Raw genomic sequence first — 15,002 nt, 5'->3', positions numbered from 1 at the left:
TCTAGCGGTTAGAGCAGAGGGATGGGAGCAAGACTGGGGGTTGGGGGTTCTGTTCCCACTTCTGCCGCTGAGTTTCTGTAATGCTGGGTTCACTTTGCCTTGGTTTGTGTGGGCATGTCTCTAAGGGGAGGGTGTTTGTGTGTTTGTCACACAATTCCATCTCCTCTGAGGGGTACCTGTGTGATTTTTGCCTCCATCTCCCACATGGGGTATGTGTGCGTGACCCACACTCCATTCCTGCTAATGGGCTGCGTCCCTCCAGCCCTGTCCTGCCAGGGTGCTCCGTTCCCCCTCCGCGCCCTCCTGTCCCCCCCAGCTCAGTGTCTCTCTGGCTTACCTCCCAGGAACACAACTTCATCAAGCGCTACGAGACGCTGGAAGTGGACGTGGCATCTTGGTTCAAAGACGTCATGGCCAAGACAGAGTCGCCCCGCACAAGCAGCATCCTCAGCCAGCACCACCTGCCCTTCTTCAGCAGGTAGCCCCGCGGCCACAGCGGTGAGCTGGGGAGGGGCCATGCCAGGAGAGCTTACAGCCGGTCACCGCCGCAGGGTGGGGACGAGCCCCATGGCAGCCGCTCCTCCACACCTTTGCAAAAGCAACTCTTCGGAGGTTTGGTTGAACCGTTCATTGTACCTGCCTTCTTCACTCTCCGCCCGTGTGGCCAGGGGCAGCGGGGTTGTTCCTTTTCTCTGCAGTGTGGGCTTGTTGCTTCCCTGCCGCTAGAGCCTTCGTGTCTCGGGCAGCAGCCAGCTGAAGAGGACACGTCCCTTTCCAGATCTGTCCCGCATTCCCTCGGTGGGAAAGCTCTTTCCACCCCGGCTCTGCGTGTCCAGCCGGGTCCTGTGTCTCGCGCCCGATGGGAGAAAGCCTGCTCCAGTCCTGCCCCTGCGCCACTAGCTGGCCGAGAGGAGGTGATTTCCAGCCCTGGCTTGCGTCTCCAGCCGGAGAAGAGAGAGTTCGTTCCAACCCTGTCCCACCACCTCCTTCAGACCAGAAGGCTCTGCTGGGAAGCTCATACCTCCCTTGGTCCTGAGAGGCAGCATGTCCTGCTTATGCCTCTCTCTCCACCTGCTGCCCCACCCCCCAAGAGACTCGGGGGTTGGGGAAGGGAGGCTGGGACCCTCGCTCACGCACTGTGAACAAAGACACGTTTTTTTTACTACTTATTTATTAAGTTTGGACTCTGCGGTGCTGCGGGTTCCCTGCCACGCCCGCCCGACAGCCGCCTGCGTTGTTATAGGTCTCTTGCTTTTCTCTTGTGTGTTGGGATTGTATTAGGGGAGGGGAAGTGGGGGGGAGGGGACACCTGGGGAGTGCTGCTTCAGACTTAAACTAGGAGCTCAGCCCTTGCTCTGCTTTCATTTAATTTTATTTTTCCTTGGGGGTGGGCTGGGGGTGGGTTTGGGAATTGGTCTCGCTGGAAGCAGCTCGGCTGAAGTGATTTATGCCGATGATTTTTTTTTAATTCTGTTTTTGATCTCAGGGGTTTTCCTGTTGTTTTCTTTTGGCGTGCGAACAAAAGTTCTTTTTTTTTTTTTTTTTTTTTTTTTTTCTGTCCACAGCTTTGTATTTACCAAAGTGATCGCTGGGCTGCTCTGCGTGGCGAGGACACACCAAGGGGCAGCTGCATGTTGATTTTCTGTTGCTTTTTAAAAGGAGGGAGTGAAAATGCAAAAACAAAAAAACAAAAAGAGAATTCTAGGGGGTAGAAACGGTCGCCACCTGCAATCTACTCCTCGGCTGCTGCAGAGCTGTAAAAATCAAAGACACTAATGAAACTTGAAGTTGTTCTTTTCCCACCTCCTTCTTCCTAAGTCTTGTCAGGGCCCTGGGTTCGTTCAGACGTGTCCGTGGCTGCTGTGGAGGGCTCACAGCTGCTGTAAGTCACCCCCTTGCGCCTGGCTTGGCTGGCGCGCCGCAGGTGAACGTCAGCAGGTGTGAATCAGGGCAGCCGTGACAGCAGCGGAGCGACGCTGATTAGCGTTGGCTGGTGGAGGGCCGCCTGGCTCCCCCAGCCTCCCCGGGTCACGTTTGCTGAGGTTTCGGATGATAATTGGCAGCGTGCCCCATGGAAGCCTGGGGGCAGCGCGGGCGGCGCGCTTAGGGAGGGCTGCTGATGGTTTGATTTTTCACTTTCATTCTGGTTTGTGAGGAAGGCAGGCCCTCTCAGAAGCTCTGGGAAGCAGGAGGTGGGAGTGTAACCCTGAAAGCCTGTGGGATGAAGTCCGGTCTCCACCTCCCTTCAAGCCAGACCACGCAGCTCCCCAGGCTGTTGCTGACATTTAGCCCCTCTTTAGCACAGATCTCGGCTTTTTGCTTCCAGAAGGACTCGTGTTTGCTTCCTCCCTCAGTGGCATTGGCTCCCCCGGTGCATTAGGCTCACCATTGTCCAGCTCCAGGTAGGGCTGGGCTCTGCACAGGCCTTGCTGCTGGTTGGAGGGGCTGCACCTTGCTCTGACAATGCCCCAGGTGCTCCCAGCCCACCACGATGGACATGCAGACAAAGCTGCTTTACAAACCCAACCAAAAATCGGAGGTCAGGTGCCGAGCAGACTTGGGCTGCAAAGTTCCTTGAGATCCTGGGTCTGGCTGGCAGCTGAGACCCCTACTGCACTGCTGGCCCCGTTCCTTCAGTCCAGCAGTGGACAGAAACCTCCTAGCAAGGGGGCTCACACACAGCAGGGTGGCACCAACCATCTTGCCAGGCCTGGTCTTGTCTGTCCAGCACACTGACCCCACTCAGTGCCCATCGTTCTCCCAAAGGGCGGAGCAGCCTTGGTGGGTGGAACCATGGGCACAGCTGCCTGGCAGCGCCTTGCACAAAGCTCCATTCTGCCCTGGGTGGGCAGGCCTGGGGCAGCATTAAGCATGCGGGTAAAGGAAAATGTGCATTTGGGGACGGGGGGCTGCTAGTTTGGCTCAGCAAGGGGCTGCCAGAGAGCTTTCAGGGCAAGCAACCAGCAAAGTGCCTGTTGGATCCTGGCATCAGGAGCAGGATAGGGAGGTAAGAAGGGTCTTCAAACCCAACTGCCAGTTCTGGTGCAGTGCACCGCAAAGCCCCCTCCTTCCCCACCCAGAAGCTGGACGGGAGGGGCGCCATCACACCAGCGCACTGGCCAGGGAAACCCTCGGACCCTTGGGTGGAAAGAAGAGAAGCTCCTCTCCCTTGCAGGGCTCGTGTCCCCTCCATGGTTCTCCAGAGAGCGCCGACAGCTGTTTGGATCATCAGCGGTGGCGGGTCACGAAACAGCAGGCACTGCAAGTAGCTGGCCTAGGGCACAAGACGAGCCTCCAGCTTCCGACATGCGATGGAAAATCAGAGCGGCTGCCCCAGAAGCTGTCTGCGCAGTGCAGGGTGCCGTTTCCACCTGGTTCTAGGCCTCCCTTGCCCCATGTCCCCAGAGGGCTCAGGCTTCCTGCAGAACCCATCAGCCACAGTCCTTCCACCACTCTGCGGGTCTGGAGCCCCTGTCACGGCCCTGGCACGAGAGCGCGACTCCAGCCTTGTCAAGAAAATAGGCCTTGGGGGCATTAAGGAGTTGTTGGCCCTGCCAGTCTCTGTCCCCTCACATCTAGCACCATCAGCAGCAAGCGCTGCACGGACCTTTGCCGGAGCAGCCAGCGGGTAGGCCACTGCAGTTTAACTCATCCTCCCAATGCAGCTGCATGGGATTTCCTCACTGGAGATGGGAGTTACAGGACCAGCCATTGATTCTCAGCTGTAGCCTCGGAAGTCTGAGTCCTAAGAGCTGTCAGTTTTGGCTGTTTCTGTTTCGAAATGCGGACAAAGCCCTCAGTGTGAAGAGTGGCAACTTTGTCCCGGGATGGATGCAGAACAGACTTCACAGGGTCCCCACTGCCCTGCCCGCAGCTAGGCCAAGGGTGAATGAAAGGGGCCCTCAGATGTCACTTTCAGAATCTGCTTGATGTAGTGGGATGTAGCGAGATGTAAAGGAAACTAGTTCTCTAGCCTCGAGGATGGAGGCAGACCAGCTGGGTGGGGTTGAGAGACGGGGGACAGTGGAAAGGAGGCAAGGCAACAGCGAAGTTGAGGGAAAAGGAGAGGGAGGATTTCTGGCACAGACGGTCGGAGGGGTTTGTTACTGCAAACAGGAAGGTACCAGGCTGGAGATGGAGAGGCGGTTGGCCAACTTGGAAGCAAAGTATGTTGGGGATGGCAACGAGTTTTCAGGAGCTTGGGCTTGGAGGCGGAACAGGCAGGACTGGATTTGCAGTCTTGGCTTAGGGAGGGAGTTTCAAAAGTCGAAGAGCAAACTAGGCCAGAGAGGACCATGCAAAAGGGGGATGAAACCAGGGCAGGGAGCAGAATCTTACAGTAGGAGCTGTGGAAGGTAAAGTCATATTTTACCCGCCAAGGGTTGGGAGGCACTTCTGCCTTGCTCTGACTCTTGGCCTAATGTTAGACAATGAGGGTACATCTAGACTACAGGGTTTTGTCGACAGATACTGTCGACAAAGCTGTCGACAAAGAGCGTCTAGACTACATCCAGTTCTGTTGACAAAGCAAGTCGCTTTGTCGACATCACAGTGTGGACACAAAGGACAGTGTAGTTGCAATAGTGCCTTCTATCAACAAAACTCTGTCCACAAAAGGCGTTATTCCTCGTAGAATGAGGTTTACATACGTCGACATAACTCAAAGGCAGTGTGGACGCAGGTATAGTTTTGTCGACAAAAGTCCACTTTTGCCGACAAAACCCTGTAGTCTAGACACACCCTGACAATCCAACCACTTATTTACCACGGCAGCTGATATTTCCAGTTGAGGTTTGAGTGAGGGCAGAGTTGAGTGGGGAACTCAGTACAGCAATTGGGCCAGTGTCCGTCACTCCCTGGCATTAGCATGTTGCGGGGACTCTCAGACACGTTATTGGTGAACACTGGTGGCCCCTGCCAATGGTTCCTCCTATTTTTTCCATCCCTGGGCAGCATAAATGTTGGTTTTGGTGCTTAGGAAAGTGCAGATGTGCTCCACCAATAGAAACACCTGCTACCGGCTGTGGGTGCTCTGCTAATCAGCTGGGTGGCACCTGAATCTCTCCTGAGTGGCCGCCTTGAGCTTTGTTTTCAGAGGTGCCATGTGCCTCGTGCTCCCAAGAGACCCCACCACAAGCCACTCTGCCAAGGAGACGCGTTTGCTTTTGAGGTCAGGAGAAAGATGTGGAGTGTTTCCGAGTGGGAGAGCGGTAACAGGAGGGAAGAGGATTTTCATGGACCAGCAGGACATGTTGGCTGGGGGCCCATGTGCTGTGGAACTGGAGTGTCCTGGATGGGCTTTTGTAGCAGAAGAGGTGGAGTTTTACAATGTGACTATCCTCTGGAGAATCTACCACAATATCCCCCGAGTGCATCCTCATACGATGGCCGGCATACAGAATTTTCAGGCTCATTAAAGGAACAGAAGGAAGGTGAAGAGGTCCCTGCCCATTGTCTCTAGGTACCTATTCAGGGAGAAGATTTCTCAGAACAGAGGCCTCTTTAATCGAGCAAAGGCAGAATGAGATACAGCCACCGGGAGCTGAAGAATTCCAATTGGCAATCCGGGCCCCGATTTTTAATGGGAATGGGGATTAAGCAGTAGAACAGCTTGTCAAGGGCCGAGATAAATGCTCATCACTTGGAGTCTGCAGATTGGACATCCATCCCAAAGACATGCTCAAGATGTCCATCCAAAGGATCCAACCAAAAGTTAGTGGGCTGGATGCAGGAATCCCTGGGTGAGGCTCCTCGGTGTGTTTCTTGCAGGATGGTCTGATGATCCCCTCTGGTCCTACAATCTATGAAGAGCCAAAAGGGAAGTAGCTTGCAAATGGCCAGGGATCGCTGGCTCCCTGGGGATAAGCTGCAGTTTGGCAATGTCAGGAGAAAGATGGATGAATGTTGGGATGGATGGAGAGCAGAGGTCTGAGTGACAATGCCGAGTGGGGACAAAGTTGCTGCAAGAATGTGTCTGTCCTCGCTTTGGATGATAGGATCCAGTGCAGCTGGTGAGCAGAAGCAGAGAAGGGATTAGCAGAGGAAAGGACAAGTGAAGAAGTAATTGCAGTGGACTTTTGGGGGAAGCTGGCACACAATAGTCTCAGTGGCAGGAATCTGGCTCTTCTTTGGCACCTCCAGCTAGCTAAACTCTGTGGTGTTCTTCCCCAAACCTAGCACGGAGGAGTTCTGGGCCTGTCAGGGTAATGAAGCGTCCAGGCTGAGTCTATGGTAGAGAGAGCTTTTTGGCGGGATCTGAGCCACGCCATGAACAGCAGAGCAGTGGTTGTTGTCAGTGCTACAAGATCATCTTTCAAGGTTCTGGTACAGTTGCCTTGAGAGTCCCCTGACGGGTTCAGATGTGAGGACCACCCAGAAAACAGCCACCCAAGCCGATAAGGCAGAGGTTCTCTGGTTGGCTTCTTGTTGCTTGTTCGATTAACAGCCATAGTGGTGGATTGGCTCCACCGATGCTGATGGTCAGTGTTCATTTACCAGGCAGTTCAAGAAGTCTTCAACCCAGTCATCTTAGGTGTGGAACGGTTTGATTGGATGTGAATTTCCTTTGACAGGGAATCAGAGTCCACTAATGTCTGAACACCAAATTTTCCAAAGCCACGGAGCAGGCCCTTTCCAGTGACAAGATTAGCTTAGCTCAGGAGAGGATCATTTTGAGTTCCTTTTCATTTGCGACCCAGCTTTTGAGCCTTTCCCGGGGTAAAAACTAAACGAAAATGAAGAGTCACCTGTAATCACAGCGTTCAGGAGCTGGGGGCTTTAAGAAGGATGCCAAATGTTGCAATCCAAAGCAGGCCTTGATAACACTGACCTGATTCTCAGCTGCACAAATCGGCATTGCTCTGCTGACTTCAGTGGAGTGATGCTAATTTACACCAGTGGGGGATATGGCCCCATTGTTTCTAATGGAGGGGTGGCCACTTACACCAGCTGGAGATTGGAGTCATTGACTGCAGTGGAGCAACCTCCATTTACACCAACTGGGATCTGTCTTTGATTTTTAACTACTAAGGGTCAGATTTTTTCCATGTGCTAGGCATCCCAAACCCAGGACCACGTCAGAGCAACCATGTAGGCACTTAGCTGACATGGCCACATGTTCACTTGGATGCTGTTGTGTGCTGAGACCTTTTGAACACCCTGATGTTTCATTAAGAGCTGACATGAGAGTTGAGCCCTTTAAGAAAATGTGACCTTTAAGAAAGGTCTTTTCAAAGGAGCCCTTGGCGCTCATGTTTTGCTGGATGCTGCGCAGATGTTTAGTGAGGGACAATTCCTGCCCTGAAGGCCTCGCAGTCTGTATAGCCAAGGACACACAGCAGGTCAGTGACAGAGTCAGGAATAGAACCCAGGCCTCTGAATCCTGCTCCAGTGCCCCAGTTAGAAACCAATTGTTCCAACCCTACGCCTGGGGTGTGTGAGATTTCCACGAGGCTGGTAATATGGGCCTCTCTTCCACAGAGCAGTGCTTGGATCTTGCTGGTTTTGTGCGCCGCGGTGCTGTACTGCACTAGGTCTTGAGGAAGGGTTGCTAGATCAAAGCCATCCTGGGCCAAGTGCTGAGAATGGATCACATCCAGGATTTTCAGTTGGGTAGCGGGCAGTAGGTTTGCGAAAGTATTGGCTTCCGATGGGGGATTGTAACATCAGAGTATTCAAAATTGCTTCTTGTCTTGGACTGCACCCCCTACAGTCTGAGATTCTGACAGCCTTTCACCTCTGCTGACATCACGCCCTGCCTCTTAAAAGGAAACAGGCCTGCTTCTCACTCAATGTTTCTGCCATTCCCATGGCGACACAACTTACATTGAACCCAGACTTCATGTGTAGGGATGAGGTGGGTGTGTGGACAGGAAAGGGGTTTTTCAATCATTTCAACTTCAGGATGTTTTTTCAAGAATTGCCAGGGTGGTGGTGGTGGGTGAGGGGTAGAAAAATGCAGTTTTATTGCATTTTTTAAATTATTTTTTTATGTTTTAATTTAGAACAAATCTCTGTTAATATTATTTTCATCCGGGCGGATACGTGTTTTTTAATCGCAGACCTGACATCTGCTCTTATTATTTTATTATATTTTTTCCATGCGCACGTGTGTGTGTGTGTGTGTGTGTGTGTGTGCAGGTGTGTGTGCAGGTGTGTGTGCGTGTGCAGGTGTGTGCATGCATTCAAATGGGGATTTTAAAGAAAAAAAAAAGAAACAAAAAAAAATCATGCCAAAGGTAGGGCACAGAATAGCTGGGTAGACCATTATATTCTAGACATTAGCATTTTACTATATTATCTATATATTATATTATATTATATTATATTATTATTATTATAAATTCGCATGTTAAAAACTAATAGGCATAACTTCTATCTTATATGGAAAGAGACTTTAGCTTTTGATCGCTTGTATGTTGGGACTCATCTGTCTTGAATCTTGGAGAGCTGACCTGAATCTAATAAGCTTTAGTTGTTTCCCCGAGGTTGAGCTACTGGCTTTGTATCTTTTAGTAGCCACCAGAATAAATACATAAATAAATAAATTGAAAAGAAAAAACTTTGGGTGCAATTTTCAAAAGGACCTAAATAACCCAGGAGCGTAAGTCCTGTTTTCAAAAGTGACTTAGGCACCAGAGGCCTCATCATCCTTGAAAGTCAGTAGGTTCCTAGGTCACATTTGAAAATGGAATGTAGGTCCTTTTGAAAATGGAACCTGTTACGTTAGAAAGATCTGATTTGGCCAAAGTTGAACAGAGAGGTCTGGAAGCAGAGTGACTGGCGGTCTTAGATCATGACAGCAAAAACTGATTCAGGGTACACCACCAATCTGTGTCTTTCAATTTCTTGCAGAGCTGGCTGATTTTTGCATTGAAACCCACCCTTTACAAATGTTATGGCTGCACCCGGATTCTGAGTAGCCGGCTGTTTAGCTTTAAGTTTGTTCAGACATCCCTTTGCCCTTCCCTCCTCATTCAGTAATTGCAGGAAATCAAAACCTTAACAGTTATTTATTGGCCAGCAGGAACTTTTTGCGTGTGTCCTTTAAATGTTTTTTTTTTAAATCTCCCCCCTTTCCTTTATTTTTTGTGGGGTATATTGATATTTATCTAGCTATATATATATTTATATAGTTTGCTTAGAGCTGGTATGTGGAGTGAGGAGTAAGTCGGTGGAATCTTATTGGGGCGAATTGATCATCCGTAAACTCAGGAGAGAGATTTCCTCTCTCATGTGATTTGGCAGCTCTGCAAATAAAGTCAGATGGGCTCTTTTTATTCTCTTGCTGTGCGGTAACATTTTAAGGAAATGATAATTGTAGCTGGGAGCCAAAAATCTTTGCCTCTTAACAAATGTTCCTAGAGTGTTGTGCATGGATGTGGGGGCGCTCCAATGGAACATGGCATCTGCCCGGAGACTCTCTGGGAGGCTGACAGCTCGAAGAAGGGGAAGATGAGTTATCGGGGAGCCAGCCTCCCAGTGAATATGATGGGCTCTAGGTATGATTTGAGGTGTATGAGGGCAGGGAGACAGTGATAGCAGGTACAGAGAGTAGCAGGGATTAGTACGGAGTGGGAGGAGCCGGGGTGTGGAAGTGGGAGGAGCTTGTCCGGGATGTGGGGAGGAAGGGGGCAGAGGAGGAGCCATTGACAAACAGTGCAATCGATGGGAACGGTATCGAAGCAGGGAAAACTATACCCCCATGCTGGGATTGTCATGGATGCTGAGAGCCAGGATCCAACATTTTGGCCATGGGGGAGGGGGGGATATCTGATGGGGTTTCCCCTTCTTACTTGAAGCAGGAAACCCCAGCTCCCGCTTCCATTCTGTGGCAAGCCCAGCCTATGTTCAGGGCTTGTTCAGAAGTGTATAAATAATGCTGGATTTTACACTGAGATTGGATTTTACAACAGTGTTGAAAAAAAGCCATGAAACCAGGGTTCAGGGTGGGGTTTTTTGTTTGTTTGTTTTGTTGCATCTCAATGTGACAGCAGTGCCAAAGCGTTTAAAGATTTCAGTGGGGCGGGCAGAGAAAGGGGCACCACGGCATTTTCAGGGTATCACCTGGTTTATTGAAGCTGCTTTGGATTTTGTCAGTGTACATTTCTTTTTCCCCTCCAGCACCCCTCTCCCCTGCTTTGACAGGGGAAGGCGAGTGAAACAGTGCCTCCTATTGGTGGCTGAGTAGAGGAATGTTCTCAGGTGTGAAGCTGATCTCTGCTCAGATGCTGGCTTAAGGCTTCAAAATCACAGAAGTCATACTTGACTCCCATGTGAACTGGGAGTCCTGACTCCTAGGTTCTGTTCTGTTCCGAGCGCTGGGGACTAGTGGTTAGAGCATGACAATACTAGCCACCAGGACTCCTGAGTTCTGTTCCCAGTTTTGGAAGGACTCTCGGGTTCCATTCCCAGATGTGAGGTCTAGTGATTGCAGTAGAGGGGATGAGGAGTTCTGTTCCCAGCTCTGGGAAGGGAATGGTATCTAGCAGTCAAACTGGGTCAGGTCTCCTAGGTTCCATCCTTATGAGGACCCTAGGCCTTGTGATGAGATCAGTTTCACTTTGTGTGTGTGTGTGTGTGTGGTTGTTAAAGACAATGGCTTGGGATTTACGTGATGCCGAATTCTTTCCTAAATCTCAGGATCTTGGAGGAGTAAACTCAGCCTGCAGCCTTGAGTCATGCAACATTCCTTCATTCCCCTTTCTGCAAGTGTTAATGTGTTTCCTGAGTTTCAGAAGGATGATCATTGGTGAATCCACTTCAAAGGGGCGAGGGGAGGGTGGAATGGCCACTGCAGCTATTGTGACAGAACTCTTCCTAAACTTTCCTTTCTTAGGCTGCATCTTCCCTAGGAAACAAGGTGCGTTTTAACCTGAGTTAAATGAGATCCTAGCAGCTTGTGGTTTTCACTTGTGTTGGGGGATTGAGGGGTTACCTCTGCCTTCTGGTTTGTGTGGAAACTTCATGGTGCTTTGTCTTCCCCAGGAACATACCTAGCATGGGTACATCAGGAAGCACATACCTTGCTTCCTTCTAAAGGAAATTGGTCACGGTCATGTAACCACCACAGGGTAGATTTGAACCTGGGACCTCTGGAGCTTAGTATAGGAGCTGCTCCAGCTTGAGCTATAAAGTCAGTTGCTTCTTAGTCTAGACTGTAGAGGTCTCTTGTTCTTATCTGTTGCTGTAAGTGGTCTAAGTGCCACTGCATTGGTCAGTGAACCACACTAGAACTACGTCTACACAGCTTTCCTCTTCTGCAAAAGCCTATGCAAATGAAGCATGTATTAGCATATTGCTGTTTCATTTGCATAATTAGCTATTTTTGCACAAGAGGTTTTTGCGCAAGAGCCATTCTTCCTGAAAAAATGAAGAAGAACGGCTCTTGCGGAAGAGCGGGTTTTTGTGCAAAAAAGGCTCCTAATTAATTATGCAAATGAAGCACAGCAATATGCTAATACATGCTTCATTTGCATAGGCTTTTGCAGAAGAGGGAAGCTGTGTAGACACAGTCTAGGTTTGTGGGTTACTGTCAGAAGACAGGACACTGGGCTAGATGGACCGTTGGGTCGACCCAGTCTGGCCGCTCTTATGTTCTTAGCTGGAGGAGCTCTGTGGGGTGTTTGACTTTGGAGCATCAGTTCCCAGCTGGGAAGGAGCACACATCCTGCCATTTTCGTGAAGCGTGTATGGTACTCCTGAGCACGGGCGTCTTCCCTGCAGTAACTTCACTGGTTCTTATCCCCTCTTTTCTCCTTGGGTCCTAGTCCAGATGACATGCCAAGGTTGTTGTCGCTCTGCTACCAACACGCTGGCCTGGTTAATCGCAATGGGTTTCTTGGATTTAAAATAAAGAGAACAAAAAATCCACACAAATATTTTAAAAGGAACCCATTGCTTATTTTAATAGTTTTTTTTACTGTTGTTTGTAGAAACCCTCTTAGAAGCTTGAAAATAAAAAAATCTTTCCCTAAGTGGTTGTCTTTTTCCACGCAGCAAATCTCTCTGGTGTTAAAACCTCTGTTTCTACAACCTCTGTCTTCCCAGAGTGACTGACTCCATAATGATCTTCTTGTCCAGTGGTGAAATGCAGCCACCTCGGGATGGGATGCCACACCTTTGTAATGGCACATGACAATGCTGCACAATGGGCCGCCACCTCTCAGCTGAGACACAGCTGTTTAATGGCCCACAGGGAGCGCTCATGAAGTGGTGAAATGCAGCCACCTCTGTGTGGGATGCAGTTGTTTAACAGTTGCCTAGCAACCATCAGCAAGTCAAAAACGAAGAAGCCTGGCTTGATTTGAGAACGGAAGTGTGGGGGGGGGGGGGGGGGAGCAATTAGGATGACAGAAGGTAATTAACTCATTTTGGCATTAACTCAGCCATCAGGATTAACTGAATCTTGAGCAGGATAGCACCAGGAGTTCCTTACTCACCATATGCAAGGACCTTGGCTTTATGTTTCCGTGGAAAGACCAGTTCACCAGGAAATCGATAGTATTCTTCCTGTAGGTTTATAAATAAAACTATAACTGGAGAGGTGAGCTGAATTCAAAGTCAGATCCGATAAAGCGCTAAAACCGAAAACCATTGTTACGCAATGTCTGGGGCAGCTGCCTGGATTTTTGCTACATTTCCAGACGTTTGTCTCTTTCCGAGGACTTGGTTGTCTGTCCCTAAAACAAAATGAGGTTTGGTTACCTGTTAGCGTGGGGCTTCCAACGGATTTGTTTAAAAAAAGAACGGCATGCTAATTAACATGGAAATTGGTGCAAAAATAATGATTTGCAATGTACCTGGCCAGTGGCTTTTTGGTTTGGTCACTTGGGAGGTTGTGGTCAGACGGATGAAATGTATCATTCTTACGCTTCTCATGCCTCTTCCTAAAGAGATGGAGGAGTCAGCTGGTAGGGCACTTGAGAGGTCTCCTGGGTTCCAGTCTGGGGTCTGCATCGCTGTGCCTCTGTAGATGAGTCATTTCACTGCCCTGTGCTCCCTTTCTATCTTCTCAACCCCAAAAGTTGGGGGTCAGGCACTGAAAAATCAGATTTACTGAAAAGTGAAGAGGCAGTTGTTATGTTTAATAACATGTTGGGGGGAGGGAGTTGGATTTGCCTAATGTTTTTGAGCCAGCAGGGGACAATGTTCCCTCTAATTTTTTCAGTCCTTGTGCAGAATAAATTTTGTCATGTGCACATGTGCACCACCAGTAGAAACATGCTGCCGGCTGTGGGTGCAGTGGGTGCTCTGCCAATCAGCTGGGCAGCATTTGAATCTTTCCTAGGTGGCCACCCAAGTGCTTAGCATTACAGGGAACACTGGCATGGGGGACACATTTTCAAGCTTTTCTCCTCAACTACAAAGGCCAGAAACCCTTTTTAATGAAAACAAATTCTCACTCAATTCCAGGAGCTGGGGCTTTAAGAAAAGCCACAAATATTGCAAGTATCATGATAAAACCCTGGGAGTTTCATTATTGCAGTTTTTAGCTTGGCTGGGTCTCTCTAAAGGGCTGCAAGGGGCAGTTGGGAGAGCCCAAGAATATGAGCGGAGACGCCAGCATTCTGCCCACAGCTCTGCATAATGATCTGGCTAGAGGTACGTCTCTGCCCCAGGCGTGCTCTTGCCAAGAGCTCTTGCTCTTGTTGGGGTTGGTCCTGCCTTGGGCAGGGGGCTGGACTTGATGACTCCTGAGTCTCTTCTAGCTCTAGGATTTAAGCTGAGCATGCTGCTCATTAGGCTTGCTCAGAACTCCACAACGGAGGCTGGTTTTTCTCACCTGTGGGGGCGCTCAGACTCTCTCCAGAGGTGCCACTGGGGGCCTCCGAACTTCTGAAAATTCTTTTACATTCCCAAATGGGAGCTGAGCCCTGGGCTCCATCTAGCCCACGAAAGCTCTTCGCAAACAGAGATTCTTGTAAGATTTGTTGGGTGTCTGGCTCTCACTGTGCCGTCAGCTGTGACCTCCCTCATCAGCCAGCGTGGGAGAGGGGAAAACACCCATGTTGCACAGAAATTGTGACAACAAGGGTGTCAGTTGGCAAGAGCTCTGAGCTTCTAGTCTGTAGCAGCAGCTGCTGAGCAGCAGAGATACGTGGAGCAGCCTTGACAGGGGCTTAGCTGAAATATTTTTTCGCAGAGGCTTGTTTTGCTGGGCGAGTTAAATGCAGCCTGTTCTTCGGGGCTTGATGGAGCACTCAGACCCTCTCAGCATCAGATCCTTCAACAGCCCATGGAAAACATTTAAAAATTGTCCCGAACTGCTTGTCTTCCTTTGGAGCTGCAAGCTTCAGTGCTGGTTGCCCACCTTTTAAAATTAGCAGGGTGCAGAGGGGAGCTGCCAAAGGCAGCTGAAGGGTGGAAAGTAACACCTTTCAGTGAAGGGGTTAAAGAACCCAGTTAGCTCACCAAAAGAAAAGCAAGAGGTGACTTGATTACGGTGGGTCCTTAATGAAGGGAAAATACTGGCTCTGAAGGGCTCTTTAGTGGTGAAAGGCAGAATGGCTAGAAGTTAAAGCCAGGCAAACTCCAAATTGAAGTAAGTTGGGTTTTTAATGGAGAAGGATCATGAAACACCCTCCGGAGGGAAGAAGTGGATTCTCCATCTTGCAAAGCTGCCAAATCCAGACCAGCTGCCTTGCTTCATCAATATCTTCATCAATGATTTGATAATAGTATCGAGAGTACACTTTCCATCTGCAAATTGTATACCAAGCTGGGAGGGGTTGCAAGTGCGTTGGAGGGTAGGATTGTAATTCAAAATGATCTGGACACACTGGAGAGCTGATCTGAGGTAAATAGAATGAAATAAGGACAAACGCAACATGCTCCACTTAGCAAGGAACAATCAGTTGCACACACAGAGAATGGGCAATGACGGCTTAGGAAGGAGAATTGCGGAAAGGACCACAGAGTGGTCAGAGTGGACCACAAGCTAACTATGAGTTACCAATATATGACATAGATGTAAATAAAGCAAATGTGATTCTGGGGTGTGT

The 15,002-nt window shown here is 49.6% G+C and overlaps 1 protein-coding gene across 6 annotated transcripts in view; it reads left to right on the top strand.

Moving 5' to 3' along the window:
• MAP2K7 (mitogen-activated protein kinase kinase 7) overlaps window positions 1-15,002 on the top strand; it is a 65,026-nt gene that overhangs the window by 46,716 nt on the left and 3,308 nt on the right. For 4 of the 6 annotated variants that reach the window (XM_075902191.1, XM_075902193.1, XM_075902187.1 and 1 more), the window contains one exon: window positions 345-478. In XM_075902191.1, the coding sequence (XP_075758306.1) occupies window positions 345-478 (134 nt within the window). Of the gene's footprint in view, window positions 1-344; window positions 11,976-15,002 lie in introns of those variants that run through there. The other 2 variants (XM_075902189.1, XM_075902192.1) reach the window with 2 other exon arrangements.

Source organism: Pelodiscus sinensis, chromosome 19 (assembly GCF_049634645.1).
Source record: "Pelodiscus sinensis isolate JC-2024 chromosome 19, ASM4963464v1, whole genome shotgun sequence".
NCBI classification, from domain to species: domain Eukaryota; kingdom Metazoa; phylum Chordata; order Testudines; family Trionychidae; genus Pelodiscus; species Pelodiscus sinensis.
This window is presented reverse-complemented; position numbering and strand designations above follow the sequence as displayed.